At 38.8% G+C, this 19,769-nt stretch overlaps 1 protein-coding gene across 2 annotated transcripts; it reads right to left on the reverse strand.

Annotated features, from left to right (window-relative positions):
* Positions 1–1,263: 1,263 nt before the first annotated feature.
* On the reverse strand, positions 1,264–18,928 carry gyg1b (glycogenin 1b). 2 transcript variants are annotated; one of them, XM_051882708.1, is made up of 7 exons: positions 18,786–18,928; positions 17,683–17,821; positions 17,433–17,607; positions 16,656–16,818; positions 7,149–7,275; positions 3,296–3,506; positions 1,264–2,946 (listed from the first exon to the last, which is right to left on the reverse strand). In XM_051882708.1, the coding sequence occupies exons 1-7, from the start codon at positions 18,790–18,792 to the stop codon at positions 2,803–2,805; spliced, it is 966 nt and encodes a 321-aa protein (XP_051738668.1). In that variant the 5' UTR covers positions 18,793–18,928; the 3' UTR covers positions 1,264–2,802. The 2 variants fall into 2 exon arrangements, with proteins under 2 accessions (XP_051738668.1, XP_051738669.1); XM_051882709.1 differs by having other exon boundaries at positions 17,683–17,818; positions 18,786–18,923.
* Positions 18,929–19,769: the final 841 nt, after the last annotated feature.

Consider the following 19,769-nt stretch of genomic DNA (forward strand, 5'->3'; position numbering starts at 1 on the left):
TATATATAAATTAATGTATTTAATAATTATTACATTACCTAAAAAGTGTCCAAAAGTGTACAATTAGCATTGGTTAGCATTTGAAAATAGAAGAGAATTATCACATATTCACAGCCTATGAATTTGTTTATTGTTATTGTACAGTAAACTGCAAGCGCTGTACTCAATACTTTGATATGGGTAACGTTTGCTGTTTCTTTGTTATTAAAAAAGAACAATAAAAACCATTTGTTGCCATGCAACCTGTCCAGTAGTGTATATAGAATAAAGATAAAAGACCAGAGCAGAACAAATCCATATTTGTTATTTTAACAAACCTGTTTGACTTAAGAACTACATGATATCAATATTTCACAAATATAAACTCTAAAAATAATACAAACACTAAAATGATGCATGTAAAGATGCAGTTTCAACACGAACCACATGGTGTCGCTGTAATATAACTTATGAAATCATAATTTCCTGATTTTTTTTTTTTTTATTGCTGTTTAGTTTTTTTCAACTGCTTACACACATTTTCAAAACTTTGCCTTTTTTTTTCAAAACTTTACACAAATCCAAGAATTGCACACACAAAATGCAAAATGCCTCACATCTCTTGCAAAATGAAGCACTGTATTCAAAATATCACAAATACATCTCAAAAGCAAACATTTGTCTTACATTGCAAACACCTTTTAAAACCTTCTTTCATGAGCTCCTATGTACATTTCTGTACGAGACTGAAAGTAGTTGGCAGAGAGATGTTGAAAAATTCACGGTAAACCGAAAACGAAAGCAAGATTGAAACCAAACTATTTATTTTTTACTGTAAGCATTTGTGGTTGTGAATACAGTATTACACAGTACGAAAGAAAAGAAATACATCAACCATGTGTAGTTGTACAGAAACAATGGTTGTGTTTGAAAAAGGAAATCAAGATACTTTCTGTCAGATTTTTGTGTGTTACATAGAGAATTGTGTGTTGTGTTTTGTAAAAAGTGTTTTATGAAATTGAAAACTGAGTCGAAGGCCGAGAATTAGTGTATTTTGCAGATTTGGTGTTTGGTTCTGGTGTTTGAGTGTCAGGTTTCAAAAATTGTGTGGCAAGTAAGGATTTTTTGTGCAAGCAGTTGAAAAAAAATGTAAGACCAACTCTTCAATTTCAAACCTGGTTCTGGTGGAAGATGTTCCCGACAGTTGAGGTAGAATATTAATGTATTTATTATCTATGTATTACAATAAATATGCCTGGCTATCAAACACACATAACACACATGATCATTTCAAAAGCTTTATTTTGTAGCCGGGGGACAAAGGCCCTGTAACACTGAATAAAAGGAAACAGATACAAAAGATAAAACAAAAATACAGACAAAGATGTAAAAAAAAAAAAGATGAGGAAAAACAAGTGGCAATTGATTGCACAGTGATGACACAGAAATAACACTGTAAACCGAAATACACCATCCATAACATGATGAAAAATCAGATCAACCAGACTGACATTCAAGAGCATCAAACCTTTAAAAAGTGAAACATTAAGGCACAGATTAAACAATAGGTAGAGAAAAAGAAGTTTTCATCTTTATTAAAAGAGAATTATATATGGGACTATAGTTTATTTGAGTGCTGACATTGGCAACAAGATGTGCATCAAGATGCATTATGTAATTTTTTTTTTCACTAAAAATAAAATGAATATTACTCTATGTTTAAAAGCATGTGCCCTACCATGAGATGAACAATCCAGTCATATCAGTAGCCTTTTAAAAGCTGGGTTATGAACATCTCCTCATTGGTCAGATGAATACTAATGCTGAATACAGTATCTCTGCATAACCCCATTTACTGGAAAATTGATAAATTCATTACTGTGAATTCGATAAACTATTAATTATGAGACTTTGTCACTGGATAAGCAGCTTTTCACACCCCTTTTTGGACCGCTGGTTAGCATGTAGTCAGTCACTGTATCACTCGTTCCATTGTCTGACAGAAAATTTGTGAACGAGAACAGCTTTCTTAGACATTCCCCTATACATATTATATTAAAATACAGTATCACTGCATCCGAAATCGCGTACTGTCTGAGTAGGTATTTGAATTTGAACTTACTTCACGAGCGATTAAAATATAGTATGAATGTGGATTTTAATGAAATTTGGACGTACTACATCCACCATGTTGTTACGGTTATGCGACCTACCAACGCCAGCTGCGTCACTTCACTGCCACTCATAAATCCTCTCCCGTGGCCTTATGGGATAGTAAAGTGTCTATCGAATGCACACTTCAGAATCAGAAGAATTCAGAAGTTGTGGTGTACTTTTTGCCTACTGTTTTTCGAATACTATGCATTCAGATATACTACTCTGTTGGCATACTGTTTTTCACATACTATATAGTAGAGAAGTATTTGATTTCGGACGCAGTGTATGTGAGCACAGATTAGTAAAGAAAATAGATGTAAAGTGCCGACAGTTGGCGCATCTAGAGAGATTTAACAACTTTTTAAGCAGGCTTTAACTACTTTCCATTGAAAATAGTTGGCAACACTGGTGAGTACACCATTAAAATATTGAAACTTTGAGCTTGAGAAAGAGAAAGCTCACACTTCGGTGGCCCAAAACTCCCTTTATAAATCAATAAAATTGCTAAGTATATTAGAATTCACATTTTGCATGAGATTCAAAGGTAAAGTTCAGGCAACTGGAAATAAATGCTTGTATGAAGAAGACAAGAATGTGATGAGTTAGCGTACCACAATGTGACACACTTGCATAGCTGAATTTCGGTGTGTTTAAAATTGTGGCTTTTTATTTAAGGAAAGCATCAAGCTTTTTCTGAATGCTGTCAAAAGAGTCTATTCCCATGTAGTCGGCCTGGCCCTGTTCCCACCTCTGCTTGCGCTCCGCTGACGACATGAGGGGCTGGACCTGCTCACTCTCGGCAGCATCCTCCTGTTTGCAAGAGAATAATTCAAGCAATTAAAACATTCAATTAATAATATTAATAAAAAAATGGTAAATTAAGTTTGAAGAGTTTGAAAGAATCACTGCTATCAAAAGCGATAAAGGACAGGGTGCCGCAGCAGTTTTGAAATGTACGAAACTGAAGTAGTGCTTCTCAACCAAGAGGCCTCAAGACGACTTAAAATTATTTCAAATAAGACTAAACGCAAACTTAATTTTTTTGACAAAGTGTGAATAATGTATCTTAACAACAAAACAGCATGTTGTGTAAGTATGAAAATTGGGACACGGCCATGAAGACTCATGGAAAGGGATATTTTATTATCTGGGGTCTGACCTCACAGCCGGAGTAGAAGGGCTGGTCTCCGTACTCTCTGAGCAGCATGGGCACCACCTCACCACTGTACAGCGCCCACCACTCCAGGAGGAAGCTGGGGTGAGAAGACGCCTGCACGTCCCCTCGCACTCTCCTCTGTGTGGGGTTGTATGTGTAGCTCCATGGCTTCATCTGTCCCAGGAAGTGGACGACTTTTGCATTTGCACCATATCTGTGGACAGAAAGACATTAAGGGCCAGATTTACTAACAGCTTATTCCAGCACACACCCTCTTTTGGCATTAAAAAACATCTCAGGTTACACATGTAACCATTGTTCCCGGAGAATAGGGAACGAGACGCTGCATCCCCTAGGGGTCGCTATGGGGAATGCCTCCAGCATATCCGGAGTCTGAAGCATGAGTCTAAACAGAACAATGAACTTGACATTGGCAGGCGGCAGCTTATAATGTCACTACTGGTGCGACCGTGAGTATAAAAGGGGCCAGCATCCAAGGGGGCTCACAGAGAGCCTAACGCTTAGAATTTCTGTTCAGACAGCCCTGAAGAGTGAAGCCCTCAAACAAGAGGCCTAGCGATGCTCTAACTCAAGGGCAGTACCGAAAAAACTCTGAAAGGCGCTAGCAACTCAGTCTAAATGGTCCACAAAGCTCTGTAGAATGAGGCCTCAATACAATGAGTCTCATAATGAAAGGCATCCTAACAACATTTCACACTAAAGTCAGTAGCCAAGGAGGCTCCCAGAGAGCCTAACAACTTAGAATACTACCTTACCTCCTAGCCGAGCTCTCGAAGCGGAGGCCTCAGTATGACAACTCTCTAAATTGAGAGGGAGTAAGATAACTCTGTACCGAGAGGAGGCCTAGCAACACTCGCAGTAGCCAAGGAGGCCCACAGACAGCCTAACCACTTAGCCTATGGATGAGCTCATAAAACGAATACACTACATCCTATGCCAGTCAAGGAGGCTACATAACAGGGCCAGGACACAATAATGGGTGGAACTCAGGGGAGCAGAGGCCTCTATAGAACGACTCTTATAGTGAGGAGGCTTTAACAGCACTCTAGTTCAAGAGCAGTGACCAAGGAGGCTCACAGACAGCCTAGCAACTTAGCCCCTGGCTGAGATCGGAGGACGAAGGCCTTATCATAATGACTCTCTCTTGAGAGAGGAGGCCTAGCCATATCCAACGTCTGTCAGGGGGGCCTCATAGAAGGCCTAGCAACCTGACACTAACATAGCAGATGGAGCTCAGGGGAGCAAACAGACAATGGTTTAAAAGTACTCCCAACCCAGATGCACCAGAGGAGGCTCAGGAAAAGAGCCTACAACTCAGTGCTACTGCTCAATTCTGGCTCCAAGAACGGAGACCTCAATATGTTGACTCTTTAAGACGAGAGGAGGCCTCACTACGTTCTATACTCAGGGCCGCTCCCAAGGACGCTCAGGAGAGCCTACGAGAGACTCTGCGAGAAGAAACCTAACAATGCTTCAGTCCTAAAGCAACAGCCAAGGAGGCTAAAAGAGAGCCTAACAACCTGGCAACACTACCTTGTCCAAAAAGGATGAAAATCCCCTCCATGCGACAATTTTCGAGACGAGAGGGTGCATCGCTAAGTCTTGTTGCCCAAAACAGCTTCCCAAGGAGGCTTGATGGAGCCTAACACCTCTCACCATTATGCAGGTGAAGCTCAGGGGAGTGGAGGCTAAAACAACTCTCTATAACGAGAGGAGGCCCATGACGCTTCCTAAAGGCAGCAGCCAAGGAGGCCCAGAAAGCCTAACAACTCAGCACCACTGCGTGGTGGAGCTCTGAGGACGGAGGCCTCAACATGACAACTCTCTAAAGGGAGAGGAGGCCTAACTATATCCTATACTCAGAACGGCTAACAGAAAGCCTTACTACTTGATCGCACTATTAGAGTGGATCTCTGGGGAGCGGAGGCCTCAGCAGAACAATTCTCTATAGCGAGAGGAGGCCTAACAACGCTTCCTTCTAAAAGCAGAGGCCAAGAAGGCCTGCAAAGAGCCCAACAATTCAGCACTACTGATTGCCGAGCTCGGGTGACAGAGTCAGAGTATGACAACTCCCAAAGGCGAAAGGAGGCTTCTATCAGTGTCCCACGCTCAGAACAGCTTACCAAAGAGGCTTCGCAAGGCCAAACAACTCGGACCTGCTATTCAGGTGGATCTCTAGGTAGCGGAAGCCTGAGAAGAATGACTCTCTATAATGAGAAGAGGCCTAACAATGCTTTACTGTAAAGACAGCTTATCAAGGAGGCTTACAGAAAGCTTAACAACTTGACACTGCTAACCAAGCAGGGCTCAGCAACCACAGCTTCTGCTTAGTGAACCTGTCATTCAGTAGAACATAAAAATCCAAATGGCCGGGGGGAGCCTTTAATGAGAACGCCTCAGCTACTGAGAAATAGTAGGGAGGCAGACACATTCCTATGCTCACGCAATCCTTACACATTTCTCTAATAAAGGATAAATGTGGGCCGAATATGGAATCTCTTATGATCTCTCTGCCACAGCATAGAGATCAAAGGAAAAAAAGGAAGGCTCACAGGAGCAGGGCAGTTATGCAGAGACAAACTGTTTTCCACAAAATCGGTCTCATACAACCAAATCAGATCTAATCTGTCATTGCTGCAGGCTATAACTTCCCACAACTCCTAATTGTTATAATAATAACAACTACAGCACCTTTCTGTCTCTAATTCCTCAGATTTAGATAAATAACAAAAACAATATTATTACTTGAATCAACAAGAGCAGCCAAAAAACTTCCTGTTCGACTCGCCCGTGCTCTGCCTACAACCCCCCACGCCCAATCCCGCCTCACCATAATGGCGGTTGCAGGACCTGAGCCGCGGGGTGCAGGCGTTTAACTCTCATCCCTAAAGAAAGAGTCAAGCCTGGGTGGAACCAATTACTGTGAGCGCATCACAAAAAGCGTGCATTTAACCTCAAGCGCACTAGTTCAAACAGAGGTTTTCATTGAGAAATCCATTCAATGTGAGCATTCAGCTTCTTCAGGAGCTAAATGCGTGTCTAACTCATGAACAAATAAACGGTCTCCTGAAGACAAGAAAGAGGATGACGTATTTCACAGGTGCCCTTTTATAGAGTCGCACCAGTAGTGACGCCATAGGCTGCCGCCTGCCAATGTCAATAGCGATTCCTGGGGAACGCAGTGCGAGTTTCGAAGGGTTACTACTGTCAGGATTTACTAAAGACAAGCAGTGATTTAGCAATGTTTTAGATATGATAATCCGCAGAACTTTCCACTCTCATCTGTGCGTTTATGGGATTGCGGTCTCACTCTAATTTGCCCTGTTTAGAAAATCTGGCCCCAAATATTTAGCATGCATTCTTGTATGATAGTAGGTGTCTATAAGGTTTATGAATGCATTTAGATGTTGGGACGAAAATAAAACGTGTTTATTGCTTTGAGGTCAAGTAATACATCAGGATTTAACTGGTTAAATGGCCAGACTGAAATCTGCTCTGACTTTTTTCACATTTTCTGTGGGTTAAAATCAGCTAAATGGATTTAAATATGGTAAATGGTGTAAAACTGAGCTAAAAATACTATGAATACTATTACTACTGGCAGCTGAAAACATTTTCAAATTAGAGAGAGTGTGTCCTGAAATGATTTTTTGACACTCTCAGCCACGTCTCACACTCTTCCTTCCTCGGCACCTGTAACCTGATGTTACGGTATAAGCAGCCTTCATGTGACTCGTGTGTGTATCCTCTTACTGTCCCATCCTAAAGGCCAGCACATGCCAACATCAGTGATATAGTGTCAAACAGGGTGATGAAGTCAAGGAGTCACACTTACTGTTTAAAAGCAGGAAGGTAAGTGTAGATGGCTATGCTGCTCATGTTATAGATGAAAGGAAGGTGTTTTGTGATGTCAGCTGTTGCCCAGTCGCTGAAGAAGCCGTTTAGAACTCCTTGGTCCCCTCCTGTTGGACAAACAATTACTAAATAATGTCACTTAAAATGGAATTAGCTCTATTGCACTGATCAATATAATTTAGAACACTTTAAACACAATTAAGTCCTTAATTTAAGCATTTAAAGCATAAGCGTGTCATTTCTGCACCACAAGTGTCACCAAGTGTAATTGCGATAAATATATAAACAAACAATTGAATTCATAAAAAAATAATTGATTAAACGAAAACATAAATATCTAAAATGAATAAATAATAAACAAAAGAATTAAATAAATAATGAATATATAAAAATACTAATAATTAAAATATAAACAACTAAACTATTAAATGAATAAATAATTAAATAAATGCATAACTAGAATGAACAAATAAATAATTAACAAAAAAAACAATTAAATAAATCAAATTAACAACATAAAAATAGACAATTAAATGAGTTTTAAAAAATTGATTGAATGAATAAATAAATAATTAAATTAAAACAAACAACTAAAATTAATAAATAATTAATTAATTAAAAATGAATTAAATAAATAATAAATATATAAATAACAATAAAATTAATAATGAAATATGAACAAATAATTAACTAAATACAAATAATTAACAAAATATAAACAATTAAATAAACTATTAAATGAATAAATAACTAATAATTAACTAACAAAATAAAAAACAATTACCATGAATAAATAAATACAATTAAATGAATAAAATGAACAAATAAATAATTTAAAAAATAAATAAATAAATAAATAAAATTAACAGCATAACCAAATAGGCAAACAAACAAATGTGATTGATCTGTTGAAAGTACCACGGAGGCACAGTATATATATATATATATATTTTTTTTTTTTTTTTTTTTGAGGAATTGAAACTAAAAACTATGAGGGAAATGTATTACAATCTTCAAAATAAAGGTTCTTTATTGGCATCTATGTTTCCATGAAGAACCTTTAACGTCCATGGAACCTTTCCATTGCACAAAAGGTTCTTTATAGTGGAAAAAGGTTATTATTTATATATTCTTTGCACTAAGAAAGGTTATTTGTGGAACCCAGAATGGTTCTTTTAAGGCATCACTGCGAAAACACCCCTTGAGAACCCCTTTGTATAAAACAAAATCAAGTATAAAAGTTACATTTTGAATTCCTTGTTATGTAATGTTATGTCAGGCTTTTGCTATAGGGTTGCTAATGTATCCTCATAGTATTCTTTAGTAGTGTTTTTGGTTGTTTATAAGCTGTTCTATCCTCCTACTGTTCACACAGTCATTTTGCATATGATGAAATCTGATGCGTTTGGTCAGAGTAGCTGTCAGTGTGGGAAGACAGAGGCATATGGTGTCCAAAACTGTGGACTCCATAGTGAATAAGGACAGTGAGTGAAAATTAGTGTATTCAGATACAGCTCCAAACAATATTGCACAGATGGCATTGAATACAGTATGTTGAGCCCCCAGTGATGAAAAAAAAAACTTACCTGAAATCCAATTAGCAAACACAGACAATAAGTTCTAAGATACTCAGCAGTGTAGGATGGCTATTTTTACATCTTATAGCAGGGAAATTAAAAAAATATGAACACCAGTTAGGCTCTTTACTCCTGTACAAGGAATGCGCCCAGGTGCTTAGTAGTTGAAAAAAGACCCTACTACGTATCTAAAAGAGGTCACAGTCTGAAAGAGCAGCCTAGTTCCTGCATGCTTGCTCAAAGGTCACCAAGGACACACATAACACAGAGACACGGCTATACATGTTTCAGCATGACACATACTGCACTGCACTGCACTGCACACAAACAAATACTGAAAGGCTGTTTAATCAGCCTGTATTGAGATCATGTGTCTGCTGTACAGTCAGTAGGAGACACAGAATCCAGGAGGAGGACACGGGTAATATTAATATCGCTCCTGAAGACACGCAGACAGCTGGTTAACATTAAAGGATTAATTCACTTTATAATGAAAATTACCCCAAGATTTACTCACCCTCAAGCCATCCTAGGTGACTTTCTTCTTTCTGATGAACACAATCGGAGTTATATTAATAAATATCCTGACACAATATCCCGAGCTTTATAATGGCAGTGAACGGGGGAAACCAGTTTGAAGCTCAAGAAAGTGGATCCATCCACATCCATCCATCATAAACTTACTCCACACAGCTCCGAGGGGTTAATAAAGTCCTTCTAAAGTGAAGCGATGAATTTGTGTGAGAAAAATATCCATATTTAACAAGTTATAAAGTAAAATATCTAGCTTCTGCCAGACCGCCTTCCATTCAACTTCGCAGTTCAAAACGCTTACGCTACGTCCTATGCCTTCCGTATTCAACTTATGAAAAAAAGCAGACGCAGTCAATGAAACAGAAGTAGCGACAGATCTTCCTTATTGTGATGCACATTTGAGTGAAACAAGTTTTTGAAAAAGTAAAAAGGCTGGGTCAGATCTGAATTTAAATAACACCCTAGCAACCACCAAACAATTTGTGAATATGGTGACGTCATGCGCATGCGTATTACATGTTCAGACTATAAGCGTGTCGTGTTTCTTTACAAAGTGACATTGCCAACTACTGGCCTGGCAGCAGAATACAGCGTTTTTTAAAATCACTTTCACAGATTCGTTTTGACAAACAGGGGTCGTTTTGATAATGTCTGTACACGAAAAACACGAAGAAAAAACTTTTCTGTTTTTACAACACGAATTCCAGAAATGTTGAGACGTTTTTTAAATTTGAATAAAATGAAAACTAAAAGACTTTCAAATCACATAAGCCAATGTTTTATTCACAATAGAACATAGATAACATAACAAATGTTTAAACTGAGAAATTTTACAATACTATGTAAAATAAAATTGTAAAAAAAATTCATTTCAAATTCGATGCCTGCAACAGGTCTCAAAATAGTTGGGATGGGGGCATGTTTACCATGGTGTAGCATCTCCTCTTCTTTTCAAAACAGTGTGAAGATGTCTGGGCATCGAGGTAATGAGTTTCTGGAGTTTTGGTGTTGGAATTTGGTCCCATTCTTGCCTGATACAGGTTTCCAGCTGCTGAAGAGCTCGTGGTCGTCTTTGACGAATTTTTTTCATTTAATGATTTGGACTTGTCTGACCATAGAACACTTTTCCACTTTGAAACACTCCATTTTAAATGAGCCTTGGCCCACAGGACACGACGGCGCTTCTGGACCATGTTCACATATGGCTTCTTTGCATGATAGAGCTTTAGTTGGCATCTGCAGATGGCACGGCGGATTGTATTTACTGACAGTGGTTTCTGGAAGTATTCCTGGGCCCATTTAGTAATGTCATTGACACAATCATGCTGATGAGTGATGCAGTGTCGTCTGAGGGCCCGAAGACCACGGGCATCCAATCAAGGTCTTCGGCCTTGTCCCTTACGCACAGAGATTTCTCCAGTTTCTCTGAATCTTTTGATGATGTTATGCACTTGCAAAGGCTTTGCAATTTGACGTTGAGGAACACTGTTTTTAAAGTTTTCCACAATCTTTTTACGCACTCTTTCACAGCTCTGCCTATCTTTCCTTCTGAGAGACTCTGCCTCTCTAAGACATCCCTTTATTAGCTAATCATGTTACAGACCTGATATCAATTAACTTAATTAGTTGCTAGATGTTCTCCCAGCTGAATCTTTTTAAAATTTCTTGCTTTTTTTTTTTAGTTGAGACGCTTTGTTGCTATGAAACGTCAAGCGCTCAGCACTTGAGCGCGAAAAAGACTCTCAGTGCCTAGTTACACTCCTGGCATTTAAAAATTATGGAGCGTTCCCTTTGAAAACAATTGGAAAAGTACGCTAGCCACTGGAAAAAACACTTTGGTGGACACACTGCCGAACAGGTAAAGTAAATATAATGAATATATAAGCTGATATAGTGCATATATTTAGTGAAATGCTCCCCTTTAGAGTTAATTTCTCTAGTGAACTAACATGCTGTGGACACTAAATGACTTGCCTGATGTAAATGTAATGCTACGTGAAATGTTATTCTCAAGGAATTTTATTGATGTCTTTCCACTGTTGAATGTTGAATCTATGCATAGATCATCTGTTCTTCTTCTGCTGCTCTTTTTTCTGTTGCGGCGGTTAGCAAACAGCGTTGCATTACCGCACGCCCCCCCTTTCTGGATTGGAGTGTGGATCGCCTGTGAACGACTGTATTCGTCGTCTGACTGTATGCACCGAACCGTGACATCCGTACCGATGGTTCAGGACGAAAACGTACTGTTACACCCCTAGAATCCACACAATCTGAAGTTTCGTGCGAGGGTGAAAAGAGCCCCAAAAAGACAGCGAATTCACTGTGCTGGCCAGCAGCTGCTGGGTTTGAAAGTGACCTGTGTGTGAGCTGAGCTGGATTGCACTCAGATTTTATTGCCAGCCTCTGCACTAAAACACATGAATGTTTGCTCCAGGACAAGCCATATGCACGATATGAGGAAATGAATATAGTCAGCACAAACCATATACAGCATCCTCACTGCCAGCCAAAAAAAGGGCTTTTGAAACTCAAATAATGCTACGTGCCTACAACAGATTAGCCAACACGCTGGAGCATTCAGAATAATGTGCTTGCAAAGCATGCTGGTTTACCAGCTAAACCAATCCACAGCCAGTTTATTTGGGCGTGCCGTCAGAAGCTCAGAAACAGAGTTCAGAATCGCCCCCCTGGGGCTTTCCTTGTGCAAGTGGCTCTACAAACATTACTGCGGTCTTGAAGCGTTCATTTTGATAGGATGATCTGAACTGTGCAGGAATGTACATAGTCTCTCGCTGGTTTACACTGGCAGAGGATAAGAACAAGTCCACATGATAGCCTCAGGTCATCTTGACTGTAATAAATGAGGAAATGGAAAGATGCTTGTTTGATGCCCTGTTTCACTCTGCAGGTATATGAGAGAACACACCGATGCTTTGTCTTTGAATGCCAGTTGTATGAACGGCCAACAAAACTGGAGGTGATTTTGCTGGTTTCTTTACACAAAACACTCTTGAAACTGTTTATCACAGAGATTATCACTCACTGTTCTTTGAATTTCTTTAGTTTAATACCCCCAAACCCTCTGACAGGCAGCCAAAACACCCCAGCATCGTGGTGGCATAGAAAAGCATCACTCACATTTTCTATTCGAAATGTGAATCTAGTTTCTTAGTTTCTTCCCTCCCAAACTCAGTTTCATTAAAGGCAAAATATGTTATTTTCTGCCACTAGAGGTCGCTTATTCAAAACAAAAGGTGTAGCTTGATGACGCCTTGATTCCGCGGAATCATTGGAGGCGTTGTCTTTACGTCTACAGTCCGTGGAAAAGAATCTGACGGGACTCGGGCAGAAATCATTTTCATGGATGAGCTAATGTATTAAAGATTTTTTAACATTACTGTAGTATGAAGCAGGGTGTTGGAGCTGGACGAGGCCTCTGGAGCGATTGCTGATGAGAGACGAACGCGACACATGGCTCGAGAACAGCGGAGCTTTTATTATGCCGCAGTCACCGCTTCTGCTTCCTCCGGTCATGTGTATGTGTGGTAACGCAGCGCTGTTTTATCGTATTAGATACATTTGTGTGTTGAAAGTTTTTATAGTGCTACTCTGTGTTCGCTCAGAGGCTACTATAAGACACTTGTTGCACACTGCAGTAAACTAGATCGATATTAGACATGGTAAAACATGGTACTCGCGGTAAATCAAGAAATCGAGATTTAAACAACAAGACTTACTGTGTTGAGCTCTATAACATGATTAGTTTTCTGTCGATGAATGTATCCAAACAGTTGCTCGCCTGTCTAATAAAACACATCATATATTAAAGCGTCTTTGGTGTTTCCATGGTTTCTACAAAATAAAACCAGAAATCGAGGATAACGCGGGTATGATTTCATTAATAGGCGACGCATGGACACGGTCCGTGTCCTGGTTAAAATTCCTTATTTCTCTGGATTAAAACATTCTTGGGATAATGTAAGTACACAAGTCAACAAAATATATAACATTGTTCTAGTGGTTTTTGGATATTTTAATTCAAAAATCTTACAAATTGTGCCTTTAAGCAGAGAATACCATAAGACAACATGGCAACAGTCAAGAGTTCAAGCTATCCCTGTTACGACCACAGACAAACTAGCCCTGCTAAAAATAAAACAATCATTACAAATTACCACTCCATTAGAGCATTGAGGTGTCATTAAACAGGGCCAGAGGATGTTCAGAGGATGGTCACTTCACAAAAATAGACCAAAAACTCAAGCTGACAAGCTTGTGTTGTATCTATACAGCCTGCATACAGCTCAGACCCTGTTTATGACAGCCCAAAAGAGCCACTGGGTTCTGTGGAGTAACAAAAGCATAATAATCAGGCTTTTGAAAAGGTGCCAGTCTCCATAATGTAAGCAGTGTCAATTAATTTCAGAAAGTGCACCAGAGCCCTCCCTCACAACGCAGCAATCTAATTGGTTACTCGACGGTCACACTCAAACTCTCAGCCAGACTCGTAAGAATGGGTTCACTGTGTCGTCAAGCTGAAAACTTTACACCAATACATCAGTTTCCTGAAAGTCACTCACACAAGTTGGCATGTGCAAACAATTATTTGCCCTGGATTTTATTAACTAACGGGTAAAAAAATACAAAGCAAAGTCTTGTCCTGTTAACCATTTTACCACATTACTAAAACCCATAAAAGTTGCATAACAAGCAACTTTGCCAAGAGGTGGCTGTAGAAAAAGGCCCTTGGCTCCTAAAGAAAAGGAAAAAGAGGGTTGCCTTGAAAGAGCTTTTGTTTGCTACGAGTGCTTGTGCCAAATTCCTCTTGCCGGGCTTATGAACCAGCTGTGTTGGGCAATACTCGGGAGGCTCTGTTGGGCATTTTCGCTTGAGGTAATTTTGTGATGCAAACAAGCAAGGGCGACTTAATTGCGCTGACATTATGTGTAAGATGAGCACACATCAAACTACTGCGTGTGTGATTACGTTGTTTCGACTGGAATGGAGAGGTGGAATGATAAGGAAGATGCATCCATTCAGATTCAATAGCTATCTAAAATAACTCTGCTGGGTTATTTAGCCACGCCTGGCCTTGATTACAGGCGGGGTACCTGATAAGCACCCTGATTACCAGAAAGATACATATGGGAAGCTTTAAAGGGCTAGTTCACCCAAAAATGAAATTTACCCCATAATTTGCTCACCGTCAAGCCATCCTAGGTGTATATGACTTTCTTCTTTCAGCCAAACACAATCAGAGTTATATTAGAAATATCCTGGCTCATCCAAGCTTTATAATGGGAGTGACTGGAGGATGACATTTTGAAGTCCAAAAAAAGTGCATCCATTGATTATAACGCCACGCGGCTCCGGGGGGTTAATAAAGGCCTTCTGAAGTGAATCAATGCATTGTGTAAGACAAATATCCTTATTTAAAACTTTATAAAGTAAAATAATGAGCCATACGTATTCGGTGTATGTCCAAAAAGTGTTAACTTCCACGACGTAGTACACAATGCTATGCTGTTCTACGCGTACTACGCTATGTCCTACATTATAACGAATAGTACGTCATGTTATTGTGTCCCGAAAATCCCAAAAAAAGTCTGTTGGTGCCTCAATGACTACTTCGCTCAGAGAAGCTGTCAATCTCAGCCGTCAATCATGATGTCAAACCCCCGTTTTATAGCATCAAATAACTAACTAAACCCAAACTTTTTATTTAAAAAACGAACACTTGAATTTACATCAGCGTGATAACTACCTAAAATGACAGAAACCATCTTGGGAAAAAAAAGTGTCAATCAAAAGTGTAATTTGATTGTTTAGTTCTTTAGTAGTTTAGATTGTTCACGTTCCATCCAATTACATGGAGGGGGCGGGGTTTATGAGCTATACTGCATCCAGCCACCTGGGGGCGATCTAAATGTTTTGGCTTCACTTTTCAGGACTTGTGTGGCACACTTGGTTCAGACTATAGGCGCATAGTGTTTCTTTACAAAGTGACATCGCCAACTACTGGCCTGGCATGAATAATAGAGCGTTTTTAGTTGTTTTTGCAGATCCATGTGAGGGGGAATTGTTTTGACAATGTTGTTGATATGATCATCCTGTGAGGGACCCTCACCCTAAAATTTAAAAGGCAGCTATATATATATTTTCATGTAAAAAATATATATAGCTGTTTAATTCTTGTTGTGTGGAAAAGAGCAGCGGGAACATAATTCAGAATTTCTCCTTTTAAAGGGGTCTTTGATTATGATTTCACTTTTTTAACTTTAGTTAGTGTGTAATGTTGCTGTTTGAGCATAAACAACATCTGCAAAGTTATGACGCTCAAAGTTCAATGCAAAGGGAGATATTTTCTTTTACAGAAATCGCTTTTTAAGGACTACAACAAACGGCTGGTAGGGACTACAACGAGCTTCTTCCTGGGTTGGTGACATCACAAACCCCAAAATTTACATAAACCCCGCCCCCAGGAACACGCAACAAAGGGGGCGAGGCCATGTTGGGCTGCTTTAGAGAAGAGGAAGAGATGTTGTAGTAGAGTGTTGTTGTCATGCCGTCATTTACGCCGGACTGCTTCACAAACGAGGGTCAATTCAATGCTGGATTTGCACAAAAGATTAACATGATGGCACATGCTAGTCGATGAGTTGAATCAACTCCACAGCAACTACATAAATTTATCCACTAACTGTTCAGAAACGTCCAGTTTCATTCTAAAAGTTGTAACTTCTAGAAGGTCTTCTAAAAATTGTCTCTCCATCAGTGTCCGACTCCGGTTTGAACAATGTAAGGCTGAACACCGTTACTGACAATCCTCATTTTGGCTGCGTGAGATTCTCCAGCTTTGTTGTTGTTGAGCAACCGAAGCGCGAGCTGTTAAAGCTCCGCCCTCTTCTGGAAAGGGGGCCGGGAGCAGCAGCTCATTTGCATTTAAAGGGACACACACAAAAACAACGTGTTTTTGTGACAAAACAAGGGGCAAATTTGACAAGCTATAATAAATGATCTGTGGGGTATTTTGAGCTGAAACTTCACAGACACATTCTGGGGACACCAGAGACTTATATTACATCTTGTAAAAGGGACATTATAGGTCTCCTTTAAAGAACTTGAGCATTTAAAGCGGCAGATGATGAAACTGCAGCACATGCTTATAATAACAGGACGTTATTGTCTGTTGGTGTGGATGCTAATGTAGTTATTGTCGCTATAGTTCTCGTTCTTGGTGTGAACAGGCCTTTATAATGAAAGTACTTACAGACCTGGAACATTTCTTTAAAAGGTTTAAAACTACATAGTACTGAAAACTACAAATTCAGAGCTCTGACACATCCAAAAGTGAATGATGCTGGTGGTTTACGTACCATCAAAGCTGCCATGCTCTGTGCAGTACTGCAGAAGTTTGCCGTAGGTTTCGTTGGACGGGCGAAACACAAACACACCAGAGTTGAAACAATCAGGCCAGCCGGGGTCCGGTGCTGCAGACAACTCCTCTCTGTCGAACAGCTCATCTATGTTTGAAACCACCTACAGTGAACAAAAAAGTGTGAAACTTGTCATCAGAACTGTCAACATAAAGTCAAAATTAACCCAATTTACTTGCTTAATAAATATTTGTGGTCAATTTTTGTGCACATAAGAGAAAAGTCCAAATAACTTTCAAACTTTCTAGTCAAAGAATCCTGAAAAAAAAAAATATATATATTAAAGACCCCCTGTGATGAAAATCAAGTTTTTAATGTTGTTTATATGTCTATGTGATGTTTTTAATATGCTTTAAGACAAACCATGTGCAAATTCACACACCAACACTATTGTTGAGTATTTTCTCTTTAAAACTGCAGTGATCTAAAGACCTAAAGATGTAATAACATTTCACAATATTACTGTATTTGTGATAAGATAAATACAGCCTCTTATGGGTTAAAAATCTGAATTGTATTAATTTGAAGATATGTAGACATACCTACGCTGCTTAGTGCAAGTCAAACAAGTTAAACGCAATGCAGAGGAATACATTCACACACACAGAGTTAATGAGGCACAGTGTAATTCAACTGACATACCAAACCACACGGACTAACTGCATTATAAATACTTCATACATGTTTTGACAAGGCACACCTTGACTTAACACTCACCAGTGTGTCTGCATCCAAAAACACACATTTTGAGTAGTGTGTGAGAGTCCAGCAGTGCAGCTTGGTGAATGTGACACCCAGATCAGGTCTCTTCATCATGGCCAAATGTGCCGTGTCCCCACTGTCCAGCACATCCACCAGCCTGACTTCATCATAGATCTTATGAAGCACTGCCCTAAAAACATTCAGAAACAGAAGTCAGATGGGTTTGCAACACACTACTATAGTGGCTGAAATTGACATGTTGTACCTTGACTGATCGGACACATGGGGTCCAATGAGCACCACCAGCTTTTTTGAAGTCTTGTGGTTCCTAAGGGATTTTCCGAGCACCAGAGCTCCTCTTGCATAGCTATCATTTGTGGCCAAAGTGACAAATGCCTGTTCTGCTAAGGAAATGAGAGGGTTACAGATGGGGATAACATGGCATGACTGACAGACAACGTCTTATGAACTTGATTTCACATTATCTTGCAGGAATTAAACAGATTTTTGTTTAGCTTTAATTTGATTCAAAGAATCGGTTCATTTGAACAATTCATAAAAAAATATGTTCAAAAACTGATTCAGTGATTCTTTTACCTCATGGCATGGTTCCTTACATCATTGCTTGGCATATGATCTAAAATATTCCAGAAAAGCCATATTGTTACGTTTTTCTTCAATAAAATTTTATTAAAAGGGGTTTGTTTTTAGTTTGTAGCCATAATTCAGCTCATTAAAGAGCATTTAGAAACTAATTTGCATTAAACAATATTTTTAAAATGTTTAATTTTAAAAGTTTTTGCATGGTTTAATGAAATGCTATTTATTAAAACCAAAGCTTTTTGGCATTTAATGATTCCTCTGCTCATAGTCACACAAAATAAGAAGACTGAATCAAGTTGTTAACTCGGATCATTGCGAGTCGAACACATTCGAAAAAGGCGGTTCTCGGTGTAATGAACTGTTGGTGAGTTGACTCGAGAAACTGAATCTGATTCAGCAACGAATCGTTCAGATCGGGGTTGTGAACCGCTTCAAAAATCCGACTCCAAAGAACAATGCGTTCACTAATCGAACATATTTAATGCAGTCTGCGTTGTGCCAAAATAATTGGATTACAAAAACAATTATCTTAAACTCGTATTAAGTAATAATGCCAGCATAAACCAATATTACACACTTTACATGCATAGTGCTGCAGAAATGAGTAATGCAAAGAACATACACAGTCCTTAAAACCTTATTAGTGCACAGAGCTCAACATTGTAACATGTAAATAAATCGTATAGCTATTTACAGATGCTTTGCAGTAACCCTTACACTTAAACAGCTCTGTTTAATTTACAAAGTGTATTCATTGTCACATACCTGCCATGCTTGATATTTGTCAAAGCTACTTTGTAGCTCGGACTCCCTTAGAACAGCAGTGACACTTCAATAAAAGAGACTCTGTTTCACGTCTTGAGTTCATTTATACCAGCGCAGACCATCTCCATAAATACTGCTGCGAGTCACGTGACCAGAAAGGGCTCTGCGGACACGGCCACGATTGGTTCGTGACATTTAGGGCGTGGCTTCATATATGTGACTTGTGACAAATTTCCAAGATTTTGTAATTTATAAAGTGCATACTTTTAAATATGTGTGTACTTTTTAATATTTAAAATACTTTTAATTTTTAATACCCGAAGTAGATATTGTTTCATAAATATGATGTGTATATTTGTATATAATATAAAAATATTAATACTTTTATACAGTTTTATATTTCATAATAAATATACTTGTATATTCCATATTGTGATGTTTATGGCGCTTAATACTAATAGCTTATAATAACTTATATTAATACCTAAAACACTTCATACAACTAATGTTAATGTGCCGACTGTATATTTATGATATAGTACATGTGTGCTGTTCTAAAATGGCAGAAGTCAGTCAGAGTGGAAATACTAATGGCTGCTGATGAGAAGATATTAGGACTGTTTGTCAGCAATACTTACTGTATTAAATGCTAAACAGAGCATATATATGTACAGATACAGATATGAGCTGATTGGTGTCTTGTGCCATCTACTGGTCAGTGGTCAAAGTTTCATTGTGCTTTCGTTTTGATCCTAAACATCGTAAATACTTGATATATTAAATAACCTGTTGCACTTTAAACATATTGCAATAATGACTGGTTGACTGTAAATTATATCTTAAGTAACACATGGGTGCGTTACACCATTTTGTACCTTAACTTGTAAGTGTATTGAAAAATTTGAAACCACTTTTAAGAACTATATCAACAAAACTATACCAATAGACAACACAGTGAAGGAAAAATGGCTTACAGTGATGAAA

Source organism: Ctenopharyngodon idella, chromosome 23 (genome assembly GCF_019924925.1).
Source record: "Ctenopharyngodon idella isolate HZGC_01 chromosome 23, HZGC01, whole genome shotgun sequence".
Taxonomy (NCBI): Eukaryota; Metazoa; Chordata; class Actinopteri; order Cypriniformes; family Xenocyprididae; genus Ctenopharyngodon; species Ctenopharyngodon idella.